Here is a 23,838-nt window from a genome sequence, read left to right as displayed (position 1 = left end):
ACACCCCACAAACAGCAAATGACAGTGAATTACATAGTATTTACAGCACCAAAACAGATCAATCAGCCTAACAGGTTTATATTTCACACAAGCACATGAAGTGGTGATTTAAATGGCTAGTTAAATTGTTTTGGTTGCAAGCAAAATGTTAATCAGGAGAGCTCTTCCGAGAATATTGTGACAGGATCTTTTATCTCCAAATTAGGATAGAGGATCATTTAGGAGTCAGCTAATGATGCAGCGATAGTACTTTTGCCTCTAACCTGAAATGTTGTGGATTCAAGTCTTGCTCCAGAGACTTATCCAGATAATCTAAGCTGACACTGCAGTGCAGTACTGAGGAGGGACTACGCTCTTGGAGGAGCTGTCTTTGAAATGAGAAGTTGTACTGAGGACCCATCTGTTCTCAGAGGCAGACATGAAAGACACCATGGCATTATTTTGATGAAGAGCAGAAGAGTTCTCCCAGGTGTCCAGGCCAGTATTTATCCCTCAACCAAATCACGAGTGACAGAAAAATTATGACCTCGTTATCTCATTGCTGCTAGTAGGTGTTTGCTGTGTGCAAATTGGCTGCTACGTTTCCAACAAATTTCAAAAATAATTATTTGGCTGTAAAGCACTTTGAGATGCCCTAATGCTGTGAAATGCTATATAAATGTAACTTATTTCTCCTTTCTATCCGATAGTAATGGCAGCAGCTCCCTCAATATTGCACTGAAGCGCAAACTGAGATTGTACACTTGAATTGTTGACACCAGAATCTTCTAACTTAGTAATCAAGAGAGCTACCATTGAATCAAATGGCCAGTACTACAAATGTATCCTGGTCCTTCTCCTCAACGCTACGCAATCTCAGGCTGCACGACAATGCCATGAAAGCCCAAGATACCTGCTCTAAAGTGATATTAAACCCCAAAAATCCCTAAATCACACCACAAAGCAAGATTCCTCTCCATAGCTGCAAACATTGGAAACACTACCCTAGTGTTGGCAATCTCTAAGATCTCTAATCCAGTTCTGTCATAGAAAGTGTATGCCATCCATCCCCAAGTGTTGCCAGGAAGGAACTATCTTATTTCTTGGACTAGTTTGTTTTCTTTTATTCATTCACAGGATGTGGGCTTCACTGGTTGGGCCAGCATTTATTGCCCATCTCAAGTTGCCCTTGAGATGGTGGTGGTGAGCTGCCTTCTTAAACCACTGCAGTTCATGTGGTGTAGGTACACCCACAGTGTTCTTAGGAAGGGAGTTCCAGGATTTTGACCCAGCAAAAGTGAAGAAACCTCAATATATTTCCAAGTCTGGGTGGTGTGTGGCTTAGAGGGGAACTTCCAGGTGGTAGTGTTCCCATCTATCTGCTGCACTTGCCCTTCTAGATGGTAGTGATTGTGGGTTTGGAAGGTGCTGTCTGAGGAGCCTTGGTGAACTCCTGCAGTGTATCTTGTAGATGGTACACACTGCTGCCAATGTACATCGGTGGTGGAGGGAGTGAATGTTTGTAGATGTGTTGCCAAACAAGTGAGCTGCTTTGTCCTGGACCGTGTCATACTTCTTGAGTGTTGAGGGAGCTGTAGTCATCCAGTCAAGTGGGCAGTATTTCATCACACTCCTGACTTGTGCCTTGTAGATAGTGGACAGGCTTTGGGGAGTCAGGAGGTAAGTTACTCATTGCAGTATTCCTAGCCTCTGACCTGCTCTTGTAGCCACAGTATTTATATGGCTAGTACAGTTCAGTTTCTGGTCAATGGTAACCCCCAAGATGTTGATGGGGGGGATTCAGCGATGGTAATGCCATTGAACATCGAGGGGCGATGGTTAGATTCTCCCTTGTTAGAGATGGTCAATGCCTGGCACTTGTGTGGCACAAATGTTACTTGCTATTTGTTAGCCCAAGCCTGGATATTGTCCGGGTTTAGCTGCATTTGGACATAGACTGCTTCAGTATCTGAGGAGTCTGATATTGTGCAATCATCAGTGAACACCCCCACATCTGACCTTATGATAGAAGGATGTTCATTGATGAAGCAACTGAAGGGCTGAGAACACTGCCCTGAAGGACTCCTGCAGTGATTGCCTGGAACTGAGATGACTGACCTCCAACAACCACAATCGTCTTCCTTTGTGCTTGATATGACTCCAACCAGTGGAGAGATTTCCCCCTAATTCCCATTGACTCCAGTTTTGCTCGGGCTCCTTGATGCCACACTCGGTCAAATGCGGCCTTGATGTCAAGGGCAGTCACTCTCACCTCACCTCTGGAGTCCAGCTCTTTTGTCCATGTTTGAACCAAGGCTGTAATGAGCTCAGGACCTGAGTGGCCCTGGTGGAACCCAAACTAGGCATCAGTGAGCAGGTTATTGCGAAGCATGTGCCACTTGATAGCACTGTTGATGACTCCTTCCATTACTTTACTGATGATTGAGAGTTGACAGATGGGGCAGTAATTGGCCAGGTTGGATTTGTCCTGCTTTTTGTGTACAGGACTTACCTGGGCAATTTTCCACATAGCCGGGCAGATGCCAGTGATCATCTAATGTGGTCAGAGATATATTTTCCAGATTACTTTTTTCCCTGATTTGCTTGGGTTTTTTTAAATCTTTTTTTTTGTCTCTCATGAAACTACTGGGCTCCAGGCAGTTGGAGAGAGTCTATCTTGAGTTACACTAGGTATCGCAATAACAACTTACATTTATATAACATCTTTAACATAATAAAATGTCTCAAGGCACTTTGCATGAGTATTATCTGACAAAATGTAGCACCTAGCCACATTGAGATCGTAAGATAAATGATGAAAGGTGTGATCAAAGAATAGATTTTAAGGAGTGACCTAATGGAGGAGAGGGAGGCAGAGAGATTTGGTGTATGTAACAGGCTACATTGATCAGTGGATCTTTTTCTTCCTATTCCTATGTTCATAAAAATTGAGTTCTTCAATGGATGTAGTAAATAATCATTGAATCTTTGAATGTGAAGAAGGCCATTCCACCTATTGTACCTGTGCTGGCATTTTGAAACAGTTATCCAATTGGTCCTACCCCTCCCATTCTTTCTCCACGACTTTAAAAATCTATCTTTTCAACTATTTATTCAATTCCCTTTTGAAAGTAAAGGATCAATATTTAATAAAAACAGTACATGCTGGACAGACTCAGCAGGTCAGGTAGCAGCTGTAAAGAGAAAAAAAGAGTTAGCGTTTCTAGTTAATGATACTTCATCAGAACTGGCAAAAATTAGAGATGTGTCAAGTTTTAAACAAGGCAAGGAAAGGTAGGGGGGCAGACAGGAAAGAACATAAGGGAATTTCTGTGATAGGCTTGAAGACAGAATTAACTAAATGACAAAAGGAATGATGATGTATGGCAAAAAGAGGGCGGTAATGGAATACATAAAAAGATGGGTTTAGAGGAGGTGTAAATAGCAACAGGAGAATCATTGCCAGAATTTGCAGTGCAAAAGATAGTAGTAGTTGTGATCAGAAATCGTTGAACTCAATGTTGAGACCAAAAGGCTGTAAAGTGCTTAATCAAAGGATGAGGTGCTGTTCCTCAAGCTACTTTGAGTTTCATTGAACAGTGTAGGGGGCTGAGGCCATAGAGGTCAGGGTGTGAGTTGGGCGGAGAATTAAAATGGAAAGCGACCAGAAGTTCAGGGTCATGTTTGCGACTGAACAGAGGTATTCCACAAAGCGATCACCAACTCTGCGTTTGATCCCTTCATTTTAAAAGACAGCACATTTTGAGCAGATAATCCAGTATTCCAAATTGAAAGAAGTGCAAGTAAATCGCTGTCCCCCTGGAAGGAGTTGTTTGGGACCCTGGACTGTGGGAATAGAGGTAATGAAAAGGGACATGATGTATCCAATTCCCATTTAGAAAATACTGATGCATTATGTTGTGACCAGGCCTGAAAGAAGACTAATGGGTTATTAAAAGTCAGCACAGATTTGTTAAAGGCAAATTGTGTTTGACTAATTTGATCAAATTCTTTGATAAAGTAACAGTGCAGGTTGATGGGGTAACGCTGTTGATGTGTAAATAGGTCTTCAAAAGGCATTTGACATAATTAACTTGTTAGGAAACTTTAAACCATGATGTTAAAGGGATAGTGGCAGCATGGACACAAAATTAGCAAGGTTCAGAAAACAGAGAGTAATGGTGAACAGTTGTTTTTCAGATTGGAGTGAAGTATATAGTGATGTTCCCCAGGAATTGGTATTAGGGCTACTGTGCTTTTTGATATGTATTAATAACTTGGACATACAGAGTACATTTTCACAGTTTTCAGATGTTACAAAATTCATAGTAAAACAATGAGGAAGCTAATAAATGACATCGGGAGGGCTATTAGACCATAAGACATAGGAGCAGAAGTAGGCCATTCAGTCCATCGAGTCCATGCCACCGCCATTCAATGAGATCATGGCTGATCTGATAATCCTCAACTCCGCTTTCTTGCCTTTTCTCCATAACCCTTGATTCCCTTACTGATTAAAAATCTGTCTATCTCAGCCTTGCATATACTTAACAACCCAGGCTCTACAGCCCTGTACGGTAAAGAATTCCACAGATTGACTACCCTCTGAGAGAAGAAATTCCTCCTTATCTCTGTTTAAATGAACGTCCCCTTACCCTGAGATTATGCCCTCTGGTCCTAGACTCTACCACAAGGGGGATCAGCCTCTCAGCATCTACCCTGTCAAGACCCCTAAGAATCTTATATGTTTCAATGAGGTCACCTCTCATTCTTCTAAACTCTTCTAAAGAAATCTGTCCATACCTGGGATCAACCTAGTGAACCTTCTCTGGACTGCCTCCAATGCCAGTATATCTTTCCTTAGATAATGGGACCAAAACTGTTCACAGTATTCTTGGTATGGTCTAACTGGTGCCTTGTGTCGTTTTAGCAAGACTTCCCTATTTTTATATTCCATTCCCTTTGAAATAAAGGCAAAACATTCCATTTGCCTTCCCAATTACCTGTAGAACTTATATGTTAATTTTTTGTGATTCATGTACAAGCCGCCCTGTGCTGCAGTCTTCTGCAGTTTTTCTCCATTTAAACAATATTCAGCTCTTCTATTCTTCCGGCCAAAGTGCAAAACCTCACATTTTCCCACATTATATTCCATCTGCCAAGCTTTTGCCCACTCCCTTAACCTGTCTAGATCCCTCTGTAGACTCCTTGTGTCTTCCTCACCACTTGTCTTCCTACTATTTTTGTGTCATCCGCAAACTTGGCGATTGTACATTCACTTCTCTCATCTATGTCGTTAATACATATTGTAAATAATTGAGGCCCCAACACTGATCCTTGTGGTATTCCACTAGTTACGGGTTGCCATCCCAAAAATGGCCCCCTTATCCTAACTCTCTGTCTTCTATTAGTTAGCCAATTCTCTATCCATGCTAATGTACTACCCCCAACACCATGGGCTCTTATCTTATTAAATAGCCTTATGTGCGGTATTTTATCAAACACCTTTTTAAAATCCAAATATATTATATCTACTGGCTCCCCTTTATCTATCCTGCTTGTTACCTCCTCAATGAATTCTAATAAATTTGTTAGGCATGATTTCCCCTTCATGAAGCCACGCTGACTCTGCTTGATTAGATTATATATTTCTAAATCCCCTGCTATTACATCCTTTATAATAGACTCCAACATTTTGCCAATGACAGATGTTAACCTAACTGGTCTATAGTTACCTGATTTTTGTCTCCCTCCCTTTTTGAATAAGGGTGTTACATTGTCCGTTCTCCAATCCTCTGGGACTTTTCCAGAATCTAAGGACTCTTGGAAGATTACTACCAGTGCACCCACTATCTCTGTAGATATTTCCTTTAATATCCTAGGATGCAACCCATCAGATCCTGGGGACTTATTGGTCTTTAGCCCCATTAGTTTCCCTAGTACTTTTTCTCTAGTGATTGTTATTGTATTTATTTCCTCCCCCACTTTTGCCCCTTGATTATTCAGTATTTTTGGAATGTTATTAGTATCTTCTAATGTGAAGACTGAAGCAAAGTATTTATTCAACTCCGCTGCCATTTCCTGATTCCCCATTATTATTTTCTCAGCCTCATTCTCTAAGGGGCCTATGTTTACTTTGGCCTCTCTCTTCCTTTTTATATATTTAAAGAAGTTTTTATATTACTTGCTAGCTAACACTCAAAGTTTATTTTCTCCCCTCTTTATTTTTTTGGTCATCTTTTGTTGGGTTTTAAAACTTTCTCAATCCTCTGGCTTACCACTAATCTTTGCCACATTGTATGTTTTTGCTTTCAATTTGATACTGTCCTTAACTTCCTTGGTTAACTATGGTTGGTTTATCCCTTTCCTTGAATCCTTCTTTCTCACTGGGATACATCTTTGTTGAGAGTCATGAACTATTTTCTTAAATGTCTGCCATTGTTTAACAACTGTCTTTTCTGCTAAACTGCTTTCCCAGACCACTCCAGCCAACTCTGCCCTTATTCCATTGTAATTATCCTTATTAAAATTTAGCACAGTTGTTTCTGACCCAAGTTTCTCTCTCTCAAACTGAATGCTAAATTCTACCATGTTATGGTCACTGTTTCCTAGGGGATCTTTTACTGTGAGATTATTTATTAAACCTGCCTCATTACAGATTACCAGATCCAAAATAGCCTGATCTCTGGTTGGATTCACAACGTATTGTTCTAATAAACTTTCCCAAATACATTCCATAAATACTTGCTCATGTCTACCTCTGCCAATTTGGTTTTCCCAGTCTACATGGAAATTAAAGTCACCCATGATTAATGTACTGCCTTTTTACATGCTCTCATTACCTCTTGATTTATCTTCTGTCCTACAGTATAACTACTGTCAGGGGGCCCTATAAACTATTCCCACCAATGTCTCCTTCCCCTTGTTATTTCTTACCCCCATATGGATTCTACATCTCCAGATCCAAGATCCTTTCTTGCTTGCATACAAAACTATCCCACCACCCTTTCCTTCCTGCCTGTCCATTCGAAAAGTCACATACCCCTGAATATTTACTTCCCATCTTTTATCTCCAGTGTATCAATAGATACACTGGTAAAATGACCAGTCAGAAGCAGAGTAAATTTAACACAGAGAAGTGTGAAGTGATCTATTTTTGTACGAAAAATAAGGAGGCAATTTAAAAAAAATTCATTTATGGGATGTGGGCTTCGATGGCTAGGCCAGCGTTTATTGCCCATCCATAATTGCCCTTAAGAAGATGGCGGTGAGCTGCCTTCTAGAACTGCTGCAGTCCATGTGGTGTAGGTACACCCATAGTGATGTTAGGGAGGGAGTTCCAAGAGTTTGACCCAGCTACAGTGAAGGAACTGCGATATATTTCCAAGTCAGAATGGTGTGTGGCTTGGAGGGGAACTTCTAGGTGGTGCTGTTCCCATTTATCTGCTGCCCTTGTCCTTCTAGATGGTAGTGGTCGTGGGTTTGGAAGGTGCTGCCCAAGGAGCCTTGGTGAATTTCTGTGCATCTTCTAGACGGTACACACTGCTGCCACTGTTCGTCGGTGGTGGAGGGAGTGAATGTTTGTGGAAGGGGTGCCATTCAAGCGGGCTGCTTTGTCCTGTATTGTCAAATTTCTTGAGTGCTGTGGGAGCTGCACTCATCCAGGCAAATGGAGAGTATTCCATTACAATCCTGACTTGTGCCTTGTAGATGGTGGACAGACTTGGGGAGTCAGGAGGTGAGTTTCTTGCCGCAGTATTCCTAGCCTCTGACCTGCACTTATATATGGTCAATGGTAAGCCCCAGGATGTTGATAGTGGGGGATTCAGCGATGATAATGCCATTGACTGTCAAGGGGCAATGGTTAGATTCTCTCTTGTTGGAGATGGTCATTGCCTGGCATTTGTATGGCGTGAATGTTACTTGTTACTTGTCAGCCCAAGCCTGGATATTGTCTAGGTCTTGCTGCATTTGGACATAGACTGCTTCAGTATCTGATGAGTTACGAATGGTGCTGAACATTGTGCAATAATCAGCGAACATTCTCACTTCTGACCTTATGATGGAAATAAGGTCATTAATGAAGCAGCTGAAGATGGTTGGGCCTAGGAAACTACCTTGAGGAACTCCTGCTATGATGCCCTGGAACTGAGATGATTGATCTCCAATAACCATCTTCCTTTGTGTTAGGTATGACTCCAACCAACAGGGAGTTTTCCCCCTGATTTCCATTGACTCCTTATTAGAACTCCTTGACGTCACACTTGGTCAAATGCGGTCTTGATGTCAAGTGCAGTCACTCCCACCTCACTTCTGTGCATGTTTGAATCATGGCTATAATGAGGTCAGGAGTTAAGTGACCCTGGCAGAACCAAAACTGAGTGTCAATGAGCAGGTTATTGCTAAGCAAGTGCTGCTTGACAGCACTGTTGATGACTACAATCCTTTACTGATGATCGAGAGTAAACTGATTGGCCAGTCATTGTCCGGGTTGGATTTGTCCTGTTTTTTGCGGACAGGATATACGTGGGCAATTTTCCACATAGCTAGGTAAATGCCAATGTTGTAGCTGTAATAGAATAGCTTGGCTGAGGGCGTGACAAGTTCTGGAACACAAGTCTTCAGTACTATTGCGGAATATTGTCAGGGCCATAGTCTTTGAAGTATCCACTGTTTTTCACTGTTTCTTGGTATCAGGTGGAGTGAATAGAATTGGCTGAACACTGACATCTGTGATGCTGGGTACCTCCAGTGGAGGCCAAGATGGAACATCCACTTGGCACTTCTGGCTGAAGATTGTTGCAAATGCTTCAGCCTTTTCTTTTGCACTGGTATGCTGGGCTCCTCCATCATTGAAGATGGGGATATTTGTGGAGCTTCCTCCTCCAGTGAGGTGTCCACCACCATTCAAGGTTGGATGTGGTAGCACTTCAGAGCTTAGATCTGATACGTTGGTTGTAGAATAGCTTAGCGTTGTCCATCACTTGCTGCTTATGCTGTTTGGCACTCAAGTAGTTCTGTGTTGTAGCTTCACCAAGTTGACAACTCATTCTTACGTATGCCTGGTGCTGCTCCTGGCATGCCCTCCTACACTTTTCGTTAAACCAGGGTTGATGCGCTGGCTTGGTGGTAATGGTAGAGTGGGGGATATGCCAGGCCATGAGGCTACAGCTTGAGGTTGACTACAATCCTGCTGCTGTTGATAGCCCACAGTGCCTCATGGATGCCCAGTCTTGAGGTGTTAGATCTGTTCAAAATCTATCCCATTTAGCACAGTGCCACACAACGTGATGGAGGGTATTCTCAAGGTGAAGATGGGACTTTGTCTCCACAAGGACTGTGAGTGGTCATTCCTATTGATTCTGTCATGGACAGATGCATCTGCGGCAGACAGATGGTTGAGGATGAGGTCAAGCATTTTTTTCCCTGTTGTTGGTTCCCTCACCATCTTCCACAGCTCCAGTCTAGCAGCTATGTCCTTTAGGACTCGACCAGCTCCGTTTGTGCTGGTGCTACCAAGCCACTCTTGGCGATGGACATTGAAGCCCCCAACCCAGAGTATAATCTGCGGCCTTGACACCCTCAGGTCTTCCTCCATGTGGTGTTCAACATGGAGGAGTACTGATTCATCAGCTTGGGGGGGGGGGTGGGGATTGGCCATGATACTTCATTGAGGCCAGAGTTAATGTTGAGGACTCCCAGGGCAACTCCATCCCGACTATTTCCAACCTGCCCCCACCTCTGCTGCCAGTGGGACAGGGCATACCCAGCTATGGTGATGGTGGTGTCTGGGAGATGATTTGTGAGGTATGATTCTGTGAGTATGGCCGTTGCTTGACTAGTCTGTGAGACAGCTCTCCCAATTTTGGCACAAGCTTTGCAGGGTCGGCAGGGCTGGGTTTGCTGCTGTTGTGTCCAATGCCCAGGTCAATGCTGGGTTGTCTGTCCAGTTTCATTCCTTTTTGTTGACTTTTTAGCGGTTTGATACAACTGAGTGGCTTGCTAGGCCATTTCAGAGGGCATTTAAGAATGAACCACATTACTATGGATCTAGAGTCACATGTAGGCCAGATCAGGTGAGGACTGTAGGTTTCCTTCCCTAATGGATATTGTTGAACCAGATTGGTTTTTACAACAATGGTTTCAATGTCAGATTTTTATTGGATTCAAATTGCACCATTTTCCATGGTGGGATTCAATCCCCAGTCCCCAGAGGATTATCCTGGGTCTCCGGGTTACCAGTCCAGTGACAATATCACTACGCCACCACCTCAATTCTGAACAGGGTGAAGGAGCACTGGGGCTTGGGAGTATATGTACGCAAACCATTGAAGGTAGCAGAGCATGTTGAGAAAACAATTAAGAAAGCATATAGGATCCTGTGCTTTATAAGTAGAGGCAAAGATTACAAAAGGAAGGAAGTTATGTTAAACTTGTGTAAAAACACCAGCTTGGTCACAATTGGAGTATACGTTACAATTGCCAACTGTAATGAAATGTATTCTTGGAGGTTTCATCACATGACTTGCCCCCACACTCTAGTCAGTCATCGTCCAACACATACATCCTTGTGATAAAAACAAAAAAACTGCGGATGCTGGAAATCCAAAACAAAAACAAAAACAGAATTACCTGGAAAAACCCAGCAGGTCTGGCAGCATCGGCGGAGAAGAAAAGAGTTGACGTTTCGAGTCCTCATGACCCTTCTATTTGAAATATTTCAACTCTTTCTTGGACTCGAACTCAAGTTCTGTCGAAGGGTCATGAGGACTCGAAACGTCAACTCTTTTCTTCTCCGCCGATGCTGCCAGACCTGCTGGGTTTTTCCAGGTAATTCTGTTTTTGTTTTTGTTTTGACATACATCCTTGTGATGGACTGCCTTCCTATTCCAACTGGAAAGCAAGAAGACTTATTACCCAACTGGATGGTGCTTAAATGTCAGCTAAACAGCCTTTTTTCCATTTTAAATATTTTTATATCTTGTAAGGTGAAATTCTTAAAGATTTTTTAAATGTCCTTATGATCTTTATCCAAGATTGCACACAGCAGTATCCTGGAGATTGATAAAAGCAGAATATTGTGGATGCTGGAAATCTGAAACAAAAACAAAAATAGCTGGAAAAACTCTGCAGGTCTGACAGCATCTGTGGGGAGGAAGACAGAATTATCGTTTCAATTCCCTATGAATCTTCTTCAGGACTAAAGAAGAGTCATACAGACTTGAAACTTTAACTGTCTTCCTCTCCACAGATGCTGTCAGATCTGCTGAGTTTTTCCAACTATTTTTTATTTTTGTTCTTGGAGACTTCGGGAGGCTCCAGGTTAATTGGGGGGTTGGCAACCCTACATTGTGTCTAGTTCTGGGCACCACAGTTTAGGAAGGGTGTGAAGGTGTTAAGAGTCAAGGGCACAGAAAAGATTCACGAGAATGGTCCCAGGGGTGAGGAACTTCGGTTATGTGGATATATTGAAGAAGCTAGAGTTATTCTCCTTGGAGAAGAGAAGATCGAGAGGAGATTTGATTGAGGTATTCAAATAGTGTGCTGTAACATTCTATTACATATCCAATTCCTCCATGGGGAATTACTGAAGTATGGGATCCTGCCGGGAGGAGTCCTCCGGGACGGCAGGTGGCGCTGCAATAGGAGGACCTCTGGAGTTCGGGCTGCTTCCGATCTGAAGGGGAGGGTTTGGGATGAGCTGAGTGCGCGGGCGGGCGGCGCTCTTGTAGTTGGGTTTCCGCTGTGGCCCATGTGAGCGGCTCGGCCATTGTGTGAGGGAGGGAGAGCGAGTGAGGAGCGGCGCAGAGCGAAGCGGCCAGAAGCGAGTCGTCGGACAAGTTTTGACAATAAACCCCGGCGGCAGCGCAGATCGATCCACCGGGGACCCAGTCCGCCCGCTCGGTCGGTCGGAGAGAGAAAAAAAAATAAAAGCAATCCTCGGCCGCGCGGCGCCCTCCCGTACCCTGTTTAGTCAGCGCGCTGTGCAGGCCGCTGGAGCCCAGCCCACAGCCTCGGGACCCGCGTACCTACTCATTCCCCCCTCCCCTTCCCCACCCCCCGGCCTCGGTTCATGAAGAAATGTCGGCCACCAGCGTCCTGGACCAGGTAAGGATGTGAAACCAAACCTATTTCTCCCCCCGCCCCGGTCAAACGGGCCGGGTGTTTGTGGATTTTCCTCTGGCCGCCCCCCTCCCCCCTTTCTCCTCCTCCTCCTCCTCCTCCTCCCCCCTCCCCACCCCCTCTCCCTTTGCACAAGGGGGTTTAGGCCGCAGCCTCGGCACTCGATTAATGATATTTCTTTTCTCTATCTCTCCCCCCTCCCCCTCCCCCTCCGCCCGGAAACCGACTGGCGCAGAGACCGAAAGGCCAAGGAAATAAAGGTAAGAAAGTACGGCCGCCTCCTCCTTGCAGTTTTCGGGCTGTCTTGTGTCTTATTTTAAAATGGTGGCTAGATCTTTGGTTTTTGTCGGAGGGGGGCGGGGGGGGCTGGTGTTTTGGGGGAGAAGCGGGGTATTGGACTCTATAGAGAATTAATTACTCTTAACAGATTTGTATCCGCGATAAGGAAGGTTCCTGTGGTTGGGGAAGGGAAGCAGCACAGGCCTTAAATCCTGGGGCTCGAGTAGGACCAAGTCTCCAATGCCTTAGCCGCCTCAACTCTCCCTTCGTTTTCTTTCTTTCTTTCCCCGTCTGTCTGGGGGTGGGAACGGGAAATCTGAGAGAATTTGATCTTTTAAATTTATAAAGATCTCTGACATAAAATGCACATTTCCCCATGAACAGGAAGAATGACTAATGCATTTCATTGACATCCTCATTGCAGATTTTATTTTTTTTTACAGCAAAACAATTGCATTGTTGACCGTACCTACTTTTACTTTTGGAGGCTTCAGATTTTTAATTGCTAAAACATGTACATTTAACACCAGAGGAGAGTTAAGTAGAATTATACACATTATAGTTGCAAGACACTCCCTTAATTGGGGGAGGGGAGAACATTTCATCATTTTTGTTGAATGAGTTTAATCTATGTTGCAATCAAATTTTTACACTGTGCTTGTGGATTTAAAAGATTGCCTCTATGTAAGTTTTGTAAATTCTTCTAACGCTTTCTACTGTTTGAAAGATTTGTTATATTTTTAGTTGTAGTTCTTTCTCATAATTATATGGAAAATTTCTTGTAGAGTTCAGTTGCGAAAATTTATAATAGTTTTGCTATTTGAAATAACTAGCCTGGCCAAGGATTTTTGCTATTGTGCTTTCCCTCTACCAAATCCTGATGCCGCCTACCCTTTGTTTCTAATCCTGTTAAAAGTCTTCCCATTCTTTGCTCTTGTCTTCACATGGTCCTTTCCTAGCAAGAAACCACAGACACATTTATTTGGAGCAAGCTCGTTCATATCAAGTTTTAGACGTGCAAGCTATTTTGTTGCATCTCCAGGACAAATAAATACCACTCTGTGTAAATGCATTTGCAGTGACAACGCTGCCATCCTTAATCATAAACGTATACCACCCAAACGTTTCCCAGATGCAGAGTGCTCATTTGAGAGGTAATTGATTTTCCAGCCATACAGCATGTGTCCCCTGCCTATCATAAGTTCATTACTTGAGTGTTAAATCACCCTGACACCTAGACAATTTATAACATTTTCTTTCTGTGAGGCCATTCCAAAAGCATCCATCTTTTGCTTGTGTTTTGCTGTACCAAAATAATAACTGGTCACAAGTCTCAAACACAGGTTAAATATACATAGTAATCAAGGAAGCTATTAATGTAGAAGCAAACCTCATAATGGCCACAATTCATGTGATGAATTAAACAAAAAGGCTTGTTAGATTGATCAAGCCACATTCTTAAACTTGCCTGGTAATCAATATGGGGTCTCGTATCCAGTCAATGGAAAAATCCTTCTGGGTTCTCTGCTAGCTTTGCTGTTTGAACTATAAACACTTGGCCAGCAGATTCACAAATGCTTCTATTGCTTTATTTATGTCCATAAAAGCATGTTGATCATATCACATTCTGTGGGCTTCCTGCGTCATTGGTTTATTTAAAGGAATAATTTACTGTTCCCAATTAAAATAGTGGCACGCTTCATATGATTTTAGAATTTATACTGTCTTGTGGCTAGCTATGCCCAGTAAGATGCCTGAATGAAACTTTTTTCTTTTGGTGTACAGCTTAGTTTCTCTCCCCCCACCCCCCCCAAAAATTCCCACTTCCCATAAGGTGCTGACTCACACTGAGGTATAGCTCCAGTTAGCCAGCCCTTGTAGGTCTCGATGTTGTGATGGCATGCTATTCAACTGGAAGGGTCACCACAACTTGACGAAATCCTGTCTATGGCTGATATCCATGGTTGAGCACTTTTCCAGCAGGGGTCCTTAAATAGTGATCGGGGCAGTAATCCTGACTGATTTGATGTTTTGTAGCCCTGAGCTGCTGAGGCAAATTATGGAACCTCTTATTTGCACTCCAGCACAGACTGGGGGCCAGATTGGAACTTTTAGATCTCTGACTAAGCACCACGCAAGGCAGTGCATTTATCATCTGACCCAGTGAAGAGTTTTGCTTATTGCATTTTCTTCCTTGAAGTTTGCAGCTGATGTTGTAAAAGCATCTGTGTAATAGCGCCATCTATTTTACCGCAACTACTATGCTATGTTTATTTAAAGAGCTGGTTGAGGCAATTATTACGGAAAGTTGCCTGGGTTTTGTAACTGAGAATATACCCAGTTAGTGAAAACATGTGATGAGAAAGCCAAGCTACTATTCATAGGCCTTGAGCTTGTTATCTTGGCAGGAATGCTAGATCTTTGAACGGCTGCACCACGTGCTTGTCTGGCCTAATGAATAAATACACTGCATGGTGAGCTAGTGAGTCATGCTGACCGGACTCTTGGTTGGAAGTGCAGGAGTAGGTGTCTGGTGAGGATTGGAGTGGGATTGTCTGATGATTCCCTATTTGCTGATAGTTGCTATCTAGGAGGATGCAACTGGAGGGGAAGCAAGAGAGCGAAATGTTGGGATTTTGTCTTCACCTAATTCTATTTCAGCTCTTGATTACCAGATTCAGCTCTCATATGTAGCCTTTGAGGCTAACACTGCTATTGGTGGGTAACTGCTGTTAATGACATAATAAAATTTCCAGTTTTCATTAAATCTTTCCCCCCCCCCCAATTTTGTTATAGTGCAAAATGGAGCTGTTCATCAAAAGGATGCACTAAACGACGATGACTTTGAGCCTTATTTGAGCAATCAGACCAGGCAGGTGAGTGTGCGAGAATTTGTTTAGCAATTCATGGAGTGGGAGTTCAGGAGGAGGAAATGGATCCTGTTCCATCGGTTTTATAATGTGAAACACTGGAGGTTGATGGCAGTTGGGGGGGGGGGGGGGGGGGGGGGGGGGGGGGGGGGGGGGGGGGGGGGCAGTTCTATGTTCTTGCAAAATAAAATTAGCAATGTCTTAGTATTAATGGTGAATTTAAGTTTTGTGAGTAGGTTTCCTTCAGTTGGATGGGAATTTGTTAGGGCAAATTAGAACAGAAATTTTTAGGTTTTTTTTGCACATGATCGGTATTGTCATTGTTCCCGGGTTTGTTGAGGGTATTGTAGGTAGATTGCTATCTTTTGTTCTCACCTTTTCCTTTCCTGTCAACATTTCATCCACAGTCTCACCTAGATTTAGTCCTTCAGTTAAGTAACTGAAATTGGGAACCTCATTTTCTGTGAATATGAGCAGAAACAGCATGGGTACAAATGCCAATATTACATTTCAAAATGGGAACTGTTTTCCATAGTGTACCTATCCAATTTTTCTCCTCCCCTCTTTTGGAAGTGTTGACGCCTTGCATGATTGCAGCTCCAATCATTTGATGTCTTTATTTTGTGACCGTTAGCATTGTGTGACAACAGGCACTCCACTTTTAAGCAACTTTTTAAAATCTACCATTTTTAGGCAAACTTTGCATTAAAGGCACTGTATAAAGCAGGTTGTTGCTGATGAATATCACAACTGAGTCTGAGTTTCTGTTTGACATCTATACATATGCTTGCCAGTAGAACTCACTGGTTAGTGTCAGGGACTAAAAAATCTAGCTGATTTGCTGAAGCAGGGACTCATAAGGTCAATTGTTATGCCCCTAAGCAAGAGACACTAATGGAATCACACTAGGCTCTATTCACTGTACCAGCAGAAGAGCTCAAGGCTTTCTCTATTATAACCTGCAGAAAATAGTTCAGTTTACCAAATTAATATACAGTGAGCATATTTCAAAATTAGATCCTTCGCAGGTTCATTACACCAATTAACAACAATACCATTTATGTGGCACCTTAACATTTCACCAGGATGTCTGTGCTTCACAACCAATTACTTCTGAAGTTAATTCACTTATGCATATGTAGTAACCAATTTCCAAACAACAAGTTCTCATAAAAGGCAAATGAGAATGGCGATCGGTAAATCAGTTGGTTGAAATTACTGGGCCCAGGCTACTGCAGAACAACCTGTTTATTACATGATACCATGGGATTTTAAGTCCACTTTAGCTGAAATGTGTGGCCTTGCTTTCTCAGAGACAGTATCTCCGACAATGTAGCACTCATTCGTTGCATCACTGAGAGGCATTTTATATTATCTGCTGATCAGGTGCAAGAGAGCTACTAATGGAATCGAGCCATTTTGAGGACAGACGCTTCACTAGTACCTCAAAAGTTTGTAATGATCCTTGATGCATCTCATAAGTGATTGTATACTTCATCCTATTTCCTTGTCTATCCTGAGCTTCCCATTTGTTTTGAAGCTGTAGCCAGTTCTAGAATATAAGAACTCATTTTTTACATGGTGGTAGTGCATGTGTTAATCCTGAGGTTTCTTTCCCCACTGAAGTGTATTTAATTGTGGCTTTGGGGAGTTTAGTTGCTGTGATCTATCTAAAAAATTTTCTGCCTCTCTCTATCATTAATTGTCTTTAGTGATTTCTTTGTTAGGGAGGAGGATTAGATTATGCGCCAGAGGGTGGAAGCATCAAGAGTAGAATCAAACACTGGAATGATAAAGCACTGTTGTGGCTAATCTGGACTTCTCCCAATGAGAAGAAGCTAAAACTAACTTTGGTTTGCTAATCTGTGCCTTTAAACAGATGTCTCTATGTATAAAAAAACTAAACATCTTTTGAGAATAATTCCCATCCAGATGTTCGAAATGTCATTTTCAAAATGTTTGAGAGACAGGCTAATGAAATTGTGGTTACCTGGAATGAGAAGAATTAAAATGCAAACAAAGAGCAAGAATGCTGGCAAATCTTAAGTTGAAAGTTTATTGGTCTACATTTCAGAGCTTCAGTGCTTTGGAGGCTAAGGTGGAGACAACTTTGAGGGCAGATTGGAAAGTGGTAGTCCATACAAGGGCCAGTTACTCCATTTCTAAAATGTTTTCTTAAAGCTATCCTCCCCATACCTATTCAGTACTTCGCCATCTAGACCATAATGACCTTTGTTCAATTATGGGATTGTGCTGAGTTAGCTGATTTTAGTCAGGGAATCACAAAAAAAGCTAAAATTGGCCTTGGTGTTCTTCAGCTTGGAATAGAATTTGTTGAGATTCCCTCCCCTTTTCTAGTGGTTTCCCCTTTCATCTCCTGGTTGTGTAGACCTTCAGTTATGACCAAGGACAGGCATGGGGTCAGCTTCTGTATATGTTGATAACACCTGCCTCTGCTGATGCCCCTCCCCCACTCCTGTTGAGCTGCTTGTCCAATGTCTAATCTTGGATGGTTCACAGCTCGCCAACTCAGCATCTGGAAGATCAAGGCAGTGAACCCTCACCACAAATTCCAACCTGCTTTGCCTTCCACTGATTCTCCATCCCTATGTCACTCCATGGCCACAAACTTCAGTTCACCCAGACCTTTTGGAGCCATGGTGCCCTGCTCAACCTTGAGTTCAGCTTCAGACCTCTATTCCGGTCTATCACAAAGACATCTCCACAGCACTTTTTGCCTTTGTCCTTACCTCAACTTCTTAACTGCTAAGAATCTCATGCTTTAGTCACTATTTAGCATTTTCCTTACTGGCCTGCTCTTTTTGTATATTTACCCATTATCTTTATGCAATCTTTGGATTGATAGCTGAGCCTTTGACAGCCTGGTGCCTTTTCTTTTGAATTCTCTGCCTAAAGCTTTCCTTCTGTTACTCCTCTTAGAAAACATTTCCCGTCTTTTCAATCAATCTTTTGTACACCCTTTTCTTTTTGCCTATAAGTATCAGCTTCACCATAGATTCCTTCCTTAGTTAAGTAGGATCAGTCAATTTTGTAAGTATTTTCTGCTGCTCTTGGGCAGCAGACTTGGCAGTATACTTTATGCAGCCTAACATGTACCTGGATGATGACATAGTCCAATGGTATAATGATAAAGTCCCCTCGTGATCTTTGTGTCTTTTGTGCTTGCCCCATCTTTTTGGAGGCGAACTTAAAAGCACATCAGGAAGTTGGCAACTTGCCTTTGCATAATACAAAATAACAAATGTGCCTTGCTCCTCCACATTAGTGGATTCTCTTTTTTTAACCGTTAACTACCTTGTTGTATTCTCCTACTGACCAAAGCTGCCTTTGTAGCATTCTCTTTATAACTTGACTGACTTAGCAGTCAGCTCCAGCAAAGGTTGCAAACGTATGGATGGGTGTTCCCTTGTTTCCTGTCCCTTAGCAAAATTGTCTTGGTTTCTGACTAGTGGTTCACTGTAGTACTGCTCATCAGGCCTGCTACTGCCTCTCCTTTTCTTCTATGCTACTCTCCCAAACCCAGACGGAACTAAAGGAGAAATACAATGGATGCTGGAAATCTGAAGTAAAAACAGAAAATGCTGGGAAAACGCAACAGTTTTGGCAGCACCTGTGGAGAGAGAAACAAAGTTTCGAGTCCATATGACTACTTCAGAGCTCTGAAGAAGAGTCGTAGGGATTTGAAATGTTAACTCTGTTTCTCTCTCCGCAGATGCTGCCAGACCTGCTGAGTTTTCCCAGCATTTTCTGTTTTTATTCCAAACGAAACTAGCTTAATGCAAAACTCAACGGAAGGGGATGTTCTATCCCTGAGGAGTGAATATTTTCTCAGAGCACCTGAGGTGAGATCATGACTGTTCTGATTTATCATGACTAGTTCAGTCTGGCTCTAATACGTGTTTTTTAAATGAAAGCATTTTCTTCCAACCCAGTACATAGTCACCTTTTTTTTTGGAATAAAAAATTATGCTTAAAAGTAGCTCAATCCAAAAATCCATTCCAAGAAGGAAAAGGATTAAAAACCCAGATATGTGACAGTGTCTTAATGTCCACTATTTTGTTAGCTCCTATTTGTGAAGTACCCTGGGGCATTCTTTGTATAGTTCAACGCAGGTTGTTGATGCTGCCTATGGTCAAATTGCCTGCAAGCACAGGATGATTGGTTATTTTCTAATGCTCCTGTCATTTTTTTTGGATGCCTGTGCGAGGAATGGGGAAATCCCCGGTGCGCTTTCCCAGTCATTACCTTGGATTGGATAGGGTGGGATTGTACAGCAGCACTAGATGAAATATAAGTTTACAGGAGTCATTTCTTTTTGCCTGACAGTTTCATTTGTTGGGCAGTTGACTGTACTATTCAGTTATTTGTGAGACACAATTGGAAGACCCAAGCATTTCTCCCCTCTAAATGAAGTAACAGTTCTTTATTCTGTTTTGCTAGTAAATGGTGCAACCGTTGGTCACCTTTTGAGTTCTCAACTTTCCAACTGAATGCCTAATGGGAGTAGCTGCAGCAGGATTGAATAGGAGGGTTGTGCCATTTCTCCATTAGTCTTGTAATTAGAATGTAGTATAATTGTACATATAGTTTGGGCTTCAGCAATCAGAACAAAGGCTGCATTTGTGTACTTCCATGGAGATGTTTATGGCCAAGTTACTTTGCAGAATTATAAAACCATTTGATCAAGCAAAATTGTTTAAAGCTATTCATTTTTTAAAAAAAATCTTTATAATTAGATGAGTCCTTGTTCTGTTTGTTTTATGCTGACCCATTCGTTGTGATGTGATTTATTTTAACCTTTTGTATGTGCTGTAATATTTATAATGCCTTTTTTCTGTTTATCTATTTCTCTTGCAGTTAATAAAATTTGTGTTCTAAACAGGGGGAGTGAAGAAAGAATTTCACATTTTTAAATAGTGTTTATACTTGTCTAGGTGAGGGATATTAGTGCAATTAAGGGAAGTCATTCTCCCAACAACTTTAAATTTATCAATGGCGCCTTTAACGTAATAAAACACCCCAAGGTGCTTTCACAGGAGCATTGTAAAATGAAAATATGACAGTGAGCCACGTAAGGAGATATTAGAATAGGTGACCAAAAGCTTGGTCAAAAAGGTAGATTTTAAGGAGTGGTTTAAAGGAGGAAAGATTTAAGGAGGGTATTCCGGAGCTTAGGGCTTAAATTTAGACTGACACTACTAATGATTATGAGAGAGATGAATTTAGGATGGTAATTTAGAGCTCTGTAGAGTTTAATAAGATTCAGGTGTACAAATGATTTCCTCACATGCCAAGTTTCCAACCTCAAGTTATGCTCCACGCAACACCAGACAAGTAATATGGATGATCATTGGGAAGGAATAGCATTGACTTATTGCTATCTCAGTTAGAAACTCCTATTAAGAGAGGCTTGGGTGTTAGTGTGGAGACTGAGGAAACTTAAGAAGGGGTAAGCCTAAGAATCTCTTCAATGCATAATCTTTCCAACTTATGCAAGATATACAATTTTCATGCTTTATTTTACATTTGAGCTTCAAAATTCAATGATTCAAGTCAGGAAAATCCATATTGTATTTCTCAGTGGTAACTTTGAGAGGATTGAAGAAGTTTTATAATCGTGGTGGAGGGGCCTAGCTGTATCTACTGTATAGCCCCAAAGTTCCTGGGGTTTTTTACGTTCCCTAGCAGTGTTGACGATTTAAGTGGACACAGGTGGAAACTTCATACACCCACTTTAATGTGTTATGAAAATCCATATGACATTGCTGAACACTACTCTTGTTTTCTTACAGCTGTGGGCTAGATTTTGAGAGTTAACTAAGACTCTTAAGATATTGGTTATTGTACTTCATGCAACTTTTCTTACTGAATATTTCTAATTTTTTAACAGAACAACACCTACACTGCCATGTCTGACTCCTACCTACCAAGTTACTATAGTCCATCTATAGGGTTCCAGTATTCATTAAGTGAAGCTGCCTGGTCTACAGGAGGGGACCCACCTATGCCCTATCTGACGTCGTATGGACAGCTGAGTAATGGAGAGCATCACTTCCTACCTGATGCAATGTTTGGACAGCCAGGAACTTTGGGGAACACTCCTTTCCTGAGCCAGCATGGGTTTAATTTCTTCCCTAGTGGTGTGGACTTCTCAGCTTGGGGGACCAGCAGTTCTCAGGGACAGTCCACTCAAAGCTCAGGCTATAGCCCCAGCAGCTATGCCTACCCTCCTAGCTCTCTGGGTGGAGCTATGATGGATGGACAGTCAGCTTTTACTAACGAGACGCTGAATAAAGCACCAGGTATGAACAGCATTGACCAAGGAATGGCAGGACTGAAGTTAAGTGGTGGTGAGGTCGCTAGTAACGTATCTAAAATGGTAGGTTCTGCTGTTGGGAGTAATCCTATATCGACTATTTCAAATAATGCGATACCTTCTAATCCCATGCCACCAACTACTATCGCTCCCCCGAAACCAACTTCATGGGCAGACATAGCAAGCAAGCCAGCGAAACCCCAACCCAAGAAGGCAAAAGGTGGGTCTAGTGGACCATCCCTTCCACCGCCTCCAATTAAACATAATATGGATATTGGTACCTGGGATAACAAGGGGACTGTGGCCAAAAGTGCTCCTCAACCATCAACTCAAGCCAGTGGCCAGCAGCAAAGCCAGCCACCTCAGCTGCCAGTGAGCCAACAGGTGGTGAACATGCAGCCGCAGCAGGTGTCCTCGGGCCAGCAGCAGCAGGTGCCACCACAGCCAGTGCAACAGCAGCCACAGCCAAACCGCTGGGTTGCACCCCGCAACCGGGCAGCTGGCTTTGGCCAAAATGGAGTGGATGCTGGAGGCATTGGGCTGGCGCATGGGAATTCAAATTCAGCTTCTGTGGAAGCGCATCCAGTCTTGGAGAAATTGAGATCTGTCAACAACTACAACCCCAAGGATTTTGACTGGAATCCCAAACATGGACGCGTTTTCATCATTAAGAGCTACTCCGAGGATGACATCCATCGCTCTATTAAATATTCCATTTGGTGTAGTACCGAGCATGGCAATAAGAGACTGGATGGAGCCTACCGTACCATGAATGGCAAGGGCCCTGTTTACCTCTTGTTTAGCGTCAACGGGAGTGGCCACTTCTGTGGTGTCGCCGAGATGAAGTCAACTGTGGACTACAACACTTGTGCTGGGGTGTGGTCTCAGGACAAATGGAAGGGACGGTTTGACGTGAGGTGGATATTTGTGAAGGACGTGCCCAATAGTCAACTGCGGCACATTCGCCTGGAAAACAATGAGAATAAACCTGTCACCAACTCCCGAGACACTCAGGAGGTGCCCTTGGAAAAAGCCAAGCAGGTTCTGAAAATTATTGCCAGTTACAAGCATACGACCTCCATCTTTGATGACTTTTCTCATTACGAAAAACGTCAAGAGGAGGAGGAATGTGTTAAAAAGGTTGGTCATACTAAAAAATGTTAATTGGAAGATTGTAATGTGCTGAAAATTGTCAACCTGGGAAGTCCCTGCAAGCTTTTGAGTTCAGTGTTAAGTTTCATTTTTAACATACAAAAATCTTGTTCACTTAAACCTTATTCTGTCTGAATTGATAGCTTATAGAATTAGATTTATCTAAGTAGTGCCACTATAATTTCATAATAAATGTTATGGGAAGGGTGTAAAATGTTCAATGTCCCCTTGAACTGTAGCTCTTCTCCCTGCATTAACATTATAGATGTTGTCCATCCAAACTTGGGCAGAGTAGGGCATTGAGTTGAGGGTAGGATGAAATGGTGAGAAAAACTTAGGGCGATGAATTTGGGGTATCGTACGAGTACATCATGTGAATATTGGCTCAAATGTGATTTTTCTTTTCACTAATAATATTTGCAAAATAAGACGAGTGACAGCACTGGCCACTCGTACAGTTTAATGCCGTTGGTAAATTTATTTGAAGCATTAGGATGCAGCTCATGACCAAGCTTGGCACATATTTCTGCAGAAATGCTAGTGTGCATTCTATTTTGCTTCTGCTTGTAGGAAGTAGAAAAATGTAATAAATACCAACCATTTCAATTGACTATATTGGCCACCTGAAACCTCTGGGGGTGAGTTGGTGCAATGGATTAGTCTGAGTTCACCACTAGGATAAATAAACTGCTAGAAATACTCAGGTCTGGCAGCATCTGTGGAGAGAGTCATTTTTGACTCAATTTTAACTCTGTTTCTCTCTCCACAGATGCTGCCAGACTCGCCGAGTATTTCCAGCCCTTGTTTTTATTCCAGCATCCGCAGTATTGCTTTCATTTCACCATCTGAACTTGCGTTAAGTCCAGCCAGACTTTCTTTTAACTGAACGTTCTGTTAACTGTAAAATGATTTTGTGGCAGTTCATCTCCATCCTGATGGTCCACAATTACCTCTAATTTGGAATTGTGTTGACAGTATGAGAAAATCACAGCGACTGGTGTAATAAATGGAAAAGCATTATTTGTATGGTGGGGCACTTCTCTAAAGTTGGGGCATAATAAAGGGAGCGCTACTCCACATCCAAGCATTCTGTACTT

The 23,838-nt window shown here is 42.5% G+C and overlaps 1 protein-coding gene across 4 annotated transcripts in view; it reads left to right on the top strand.

Moving 5' to 3' along the window:
• Positions 1–11,672: 11,672 nt before the first annotated feature.
• ythdf2 (YTH N(6)-methyladenosine RNA binding protein 2) overlaps positions 11,673–23,838 on the top strand; it is a 35,012-nt gene continuing 22,846 nt past the window's right edge. For 2 of the 4 annotated variants that reach the window (XM_041213472.1, XM_041213471.1), the window contains exons 1-4: positions 11,673–12,087; positions 12,338–12,362; positions 15,178–15,257; positions 21,164–22,729. In XM_041213472.1, coding sequence (XP_041069406.1) covers positions 12,061–12,087; positions 12,338–12,362; positions 15,178–15,257; positions 21,164–22,729 — 1,698 coding nt within the window. In that variant the 5' untranslated portion in view covers positions 11,673–12,060. Of the gene's footprint in view, positions 12,088–12,337; positions 12,363–15,177; positions 15,258–21,163; positions 22,730–23,510; positions 23,816–23,838 lie in introns of those variants that run through there. The other 2 variants (XM_041213469.1, XM_041213470.1) reach the window with 2 other exon arrangements.

Source organism: Carcharodon carcharias, chromosome 19, assembly GCF_017639515.1.
Source record: "Carcharodon carcharias isolate sCarCar2 chromosome 19, sCarCar2.pri, whole genome shotgun sequence".
NCBI classification, from domain to species: Eukaryota; Metazoa; Chordata; class Chondrichthyes; order Lamniformes; family Lamnidae; genus Carcharodon; species Carcharodon carcharias.
This window is presented reverse-complemented; position numbering and strand designations above follow the sequence as displayed.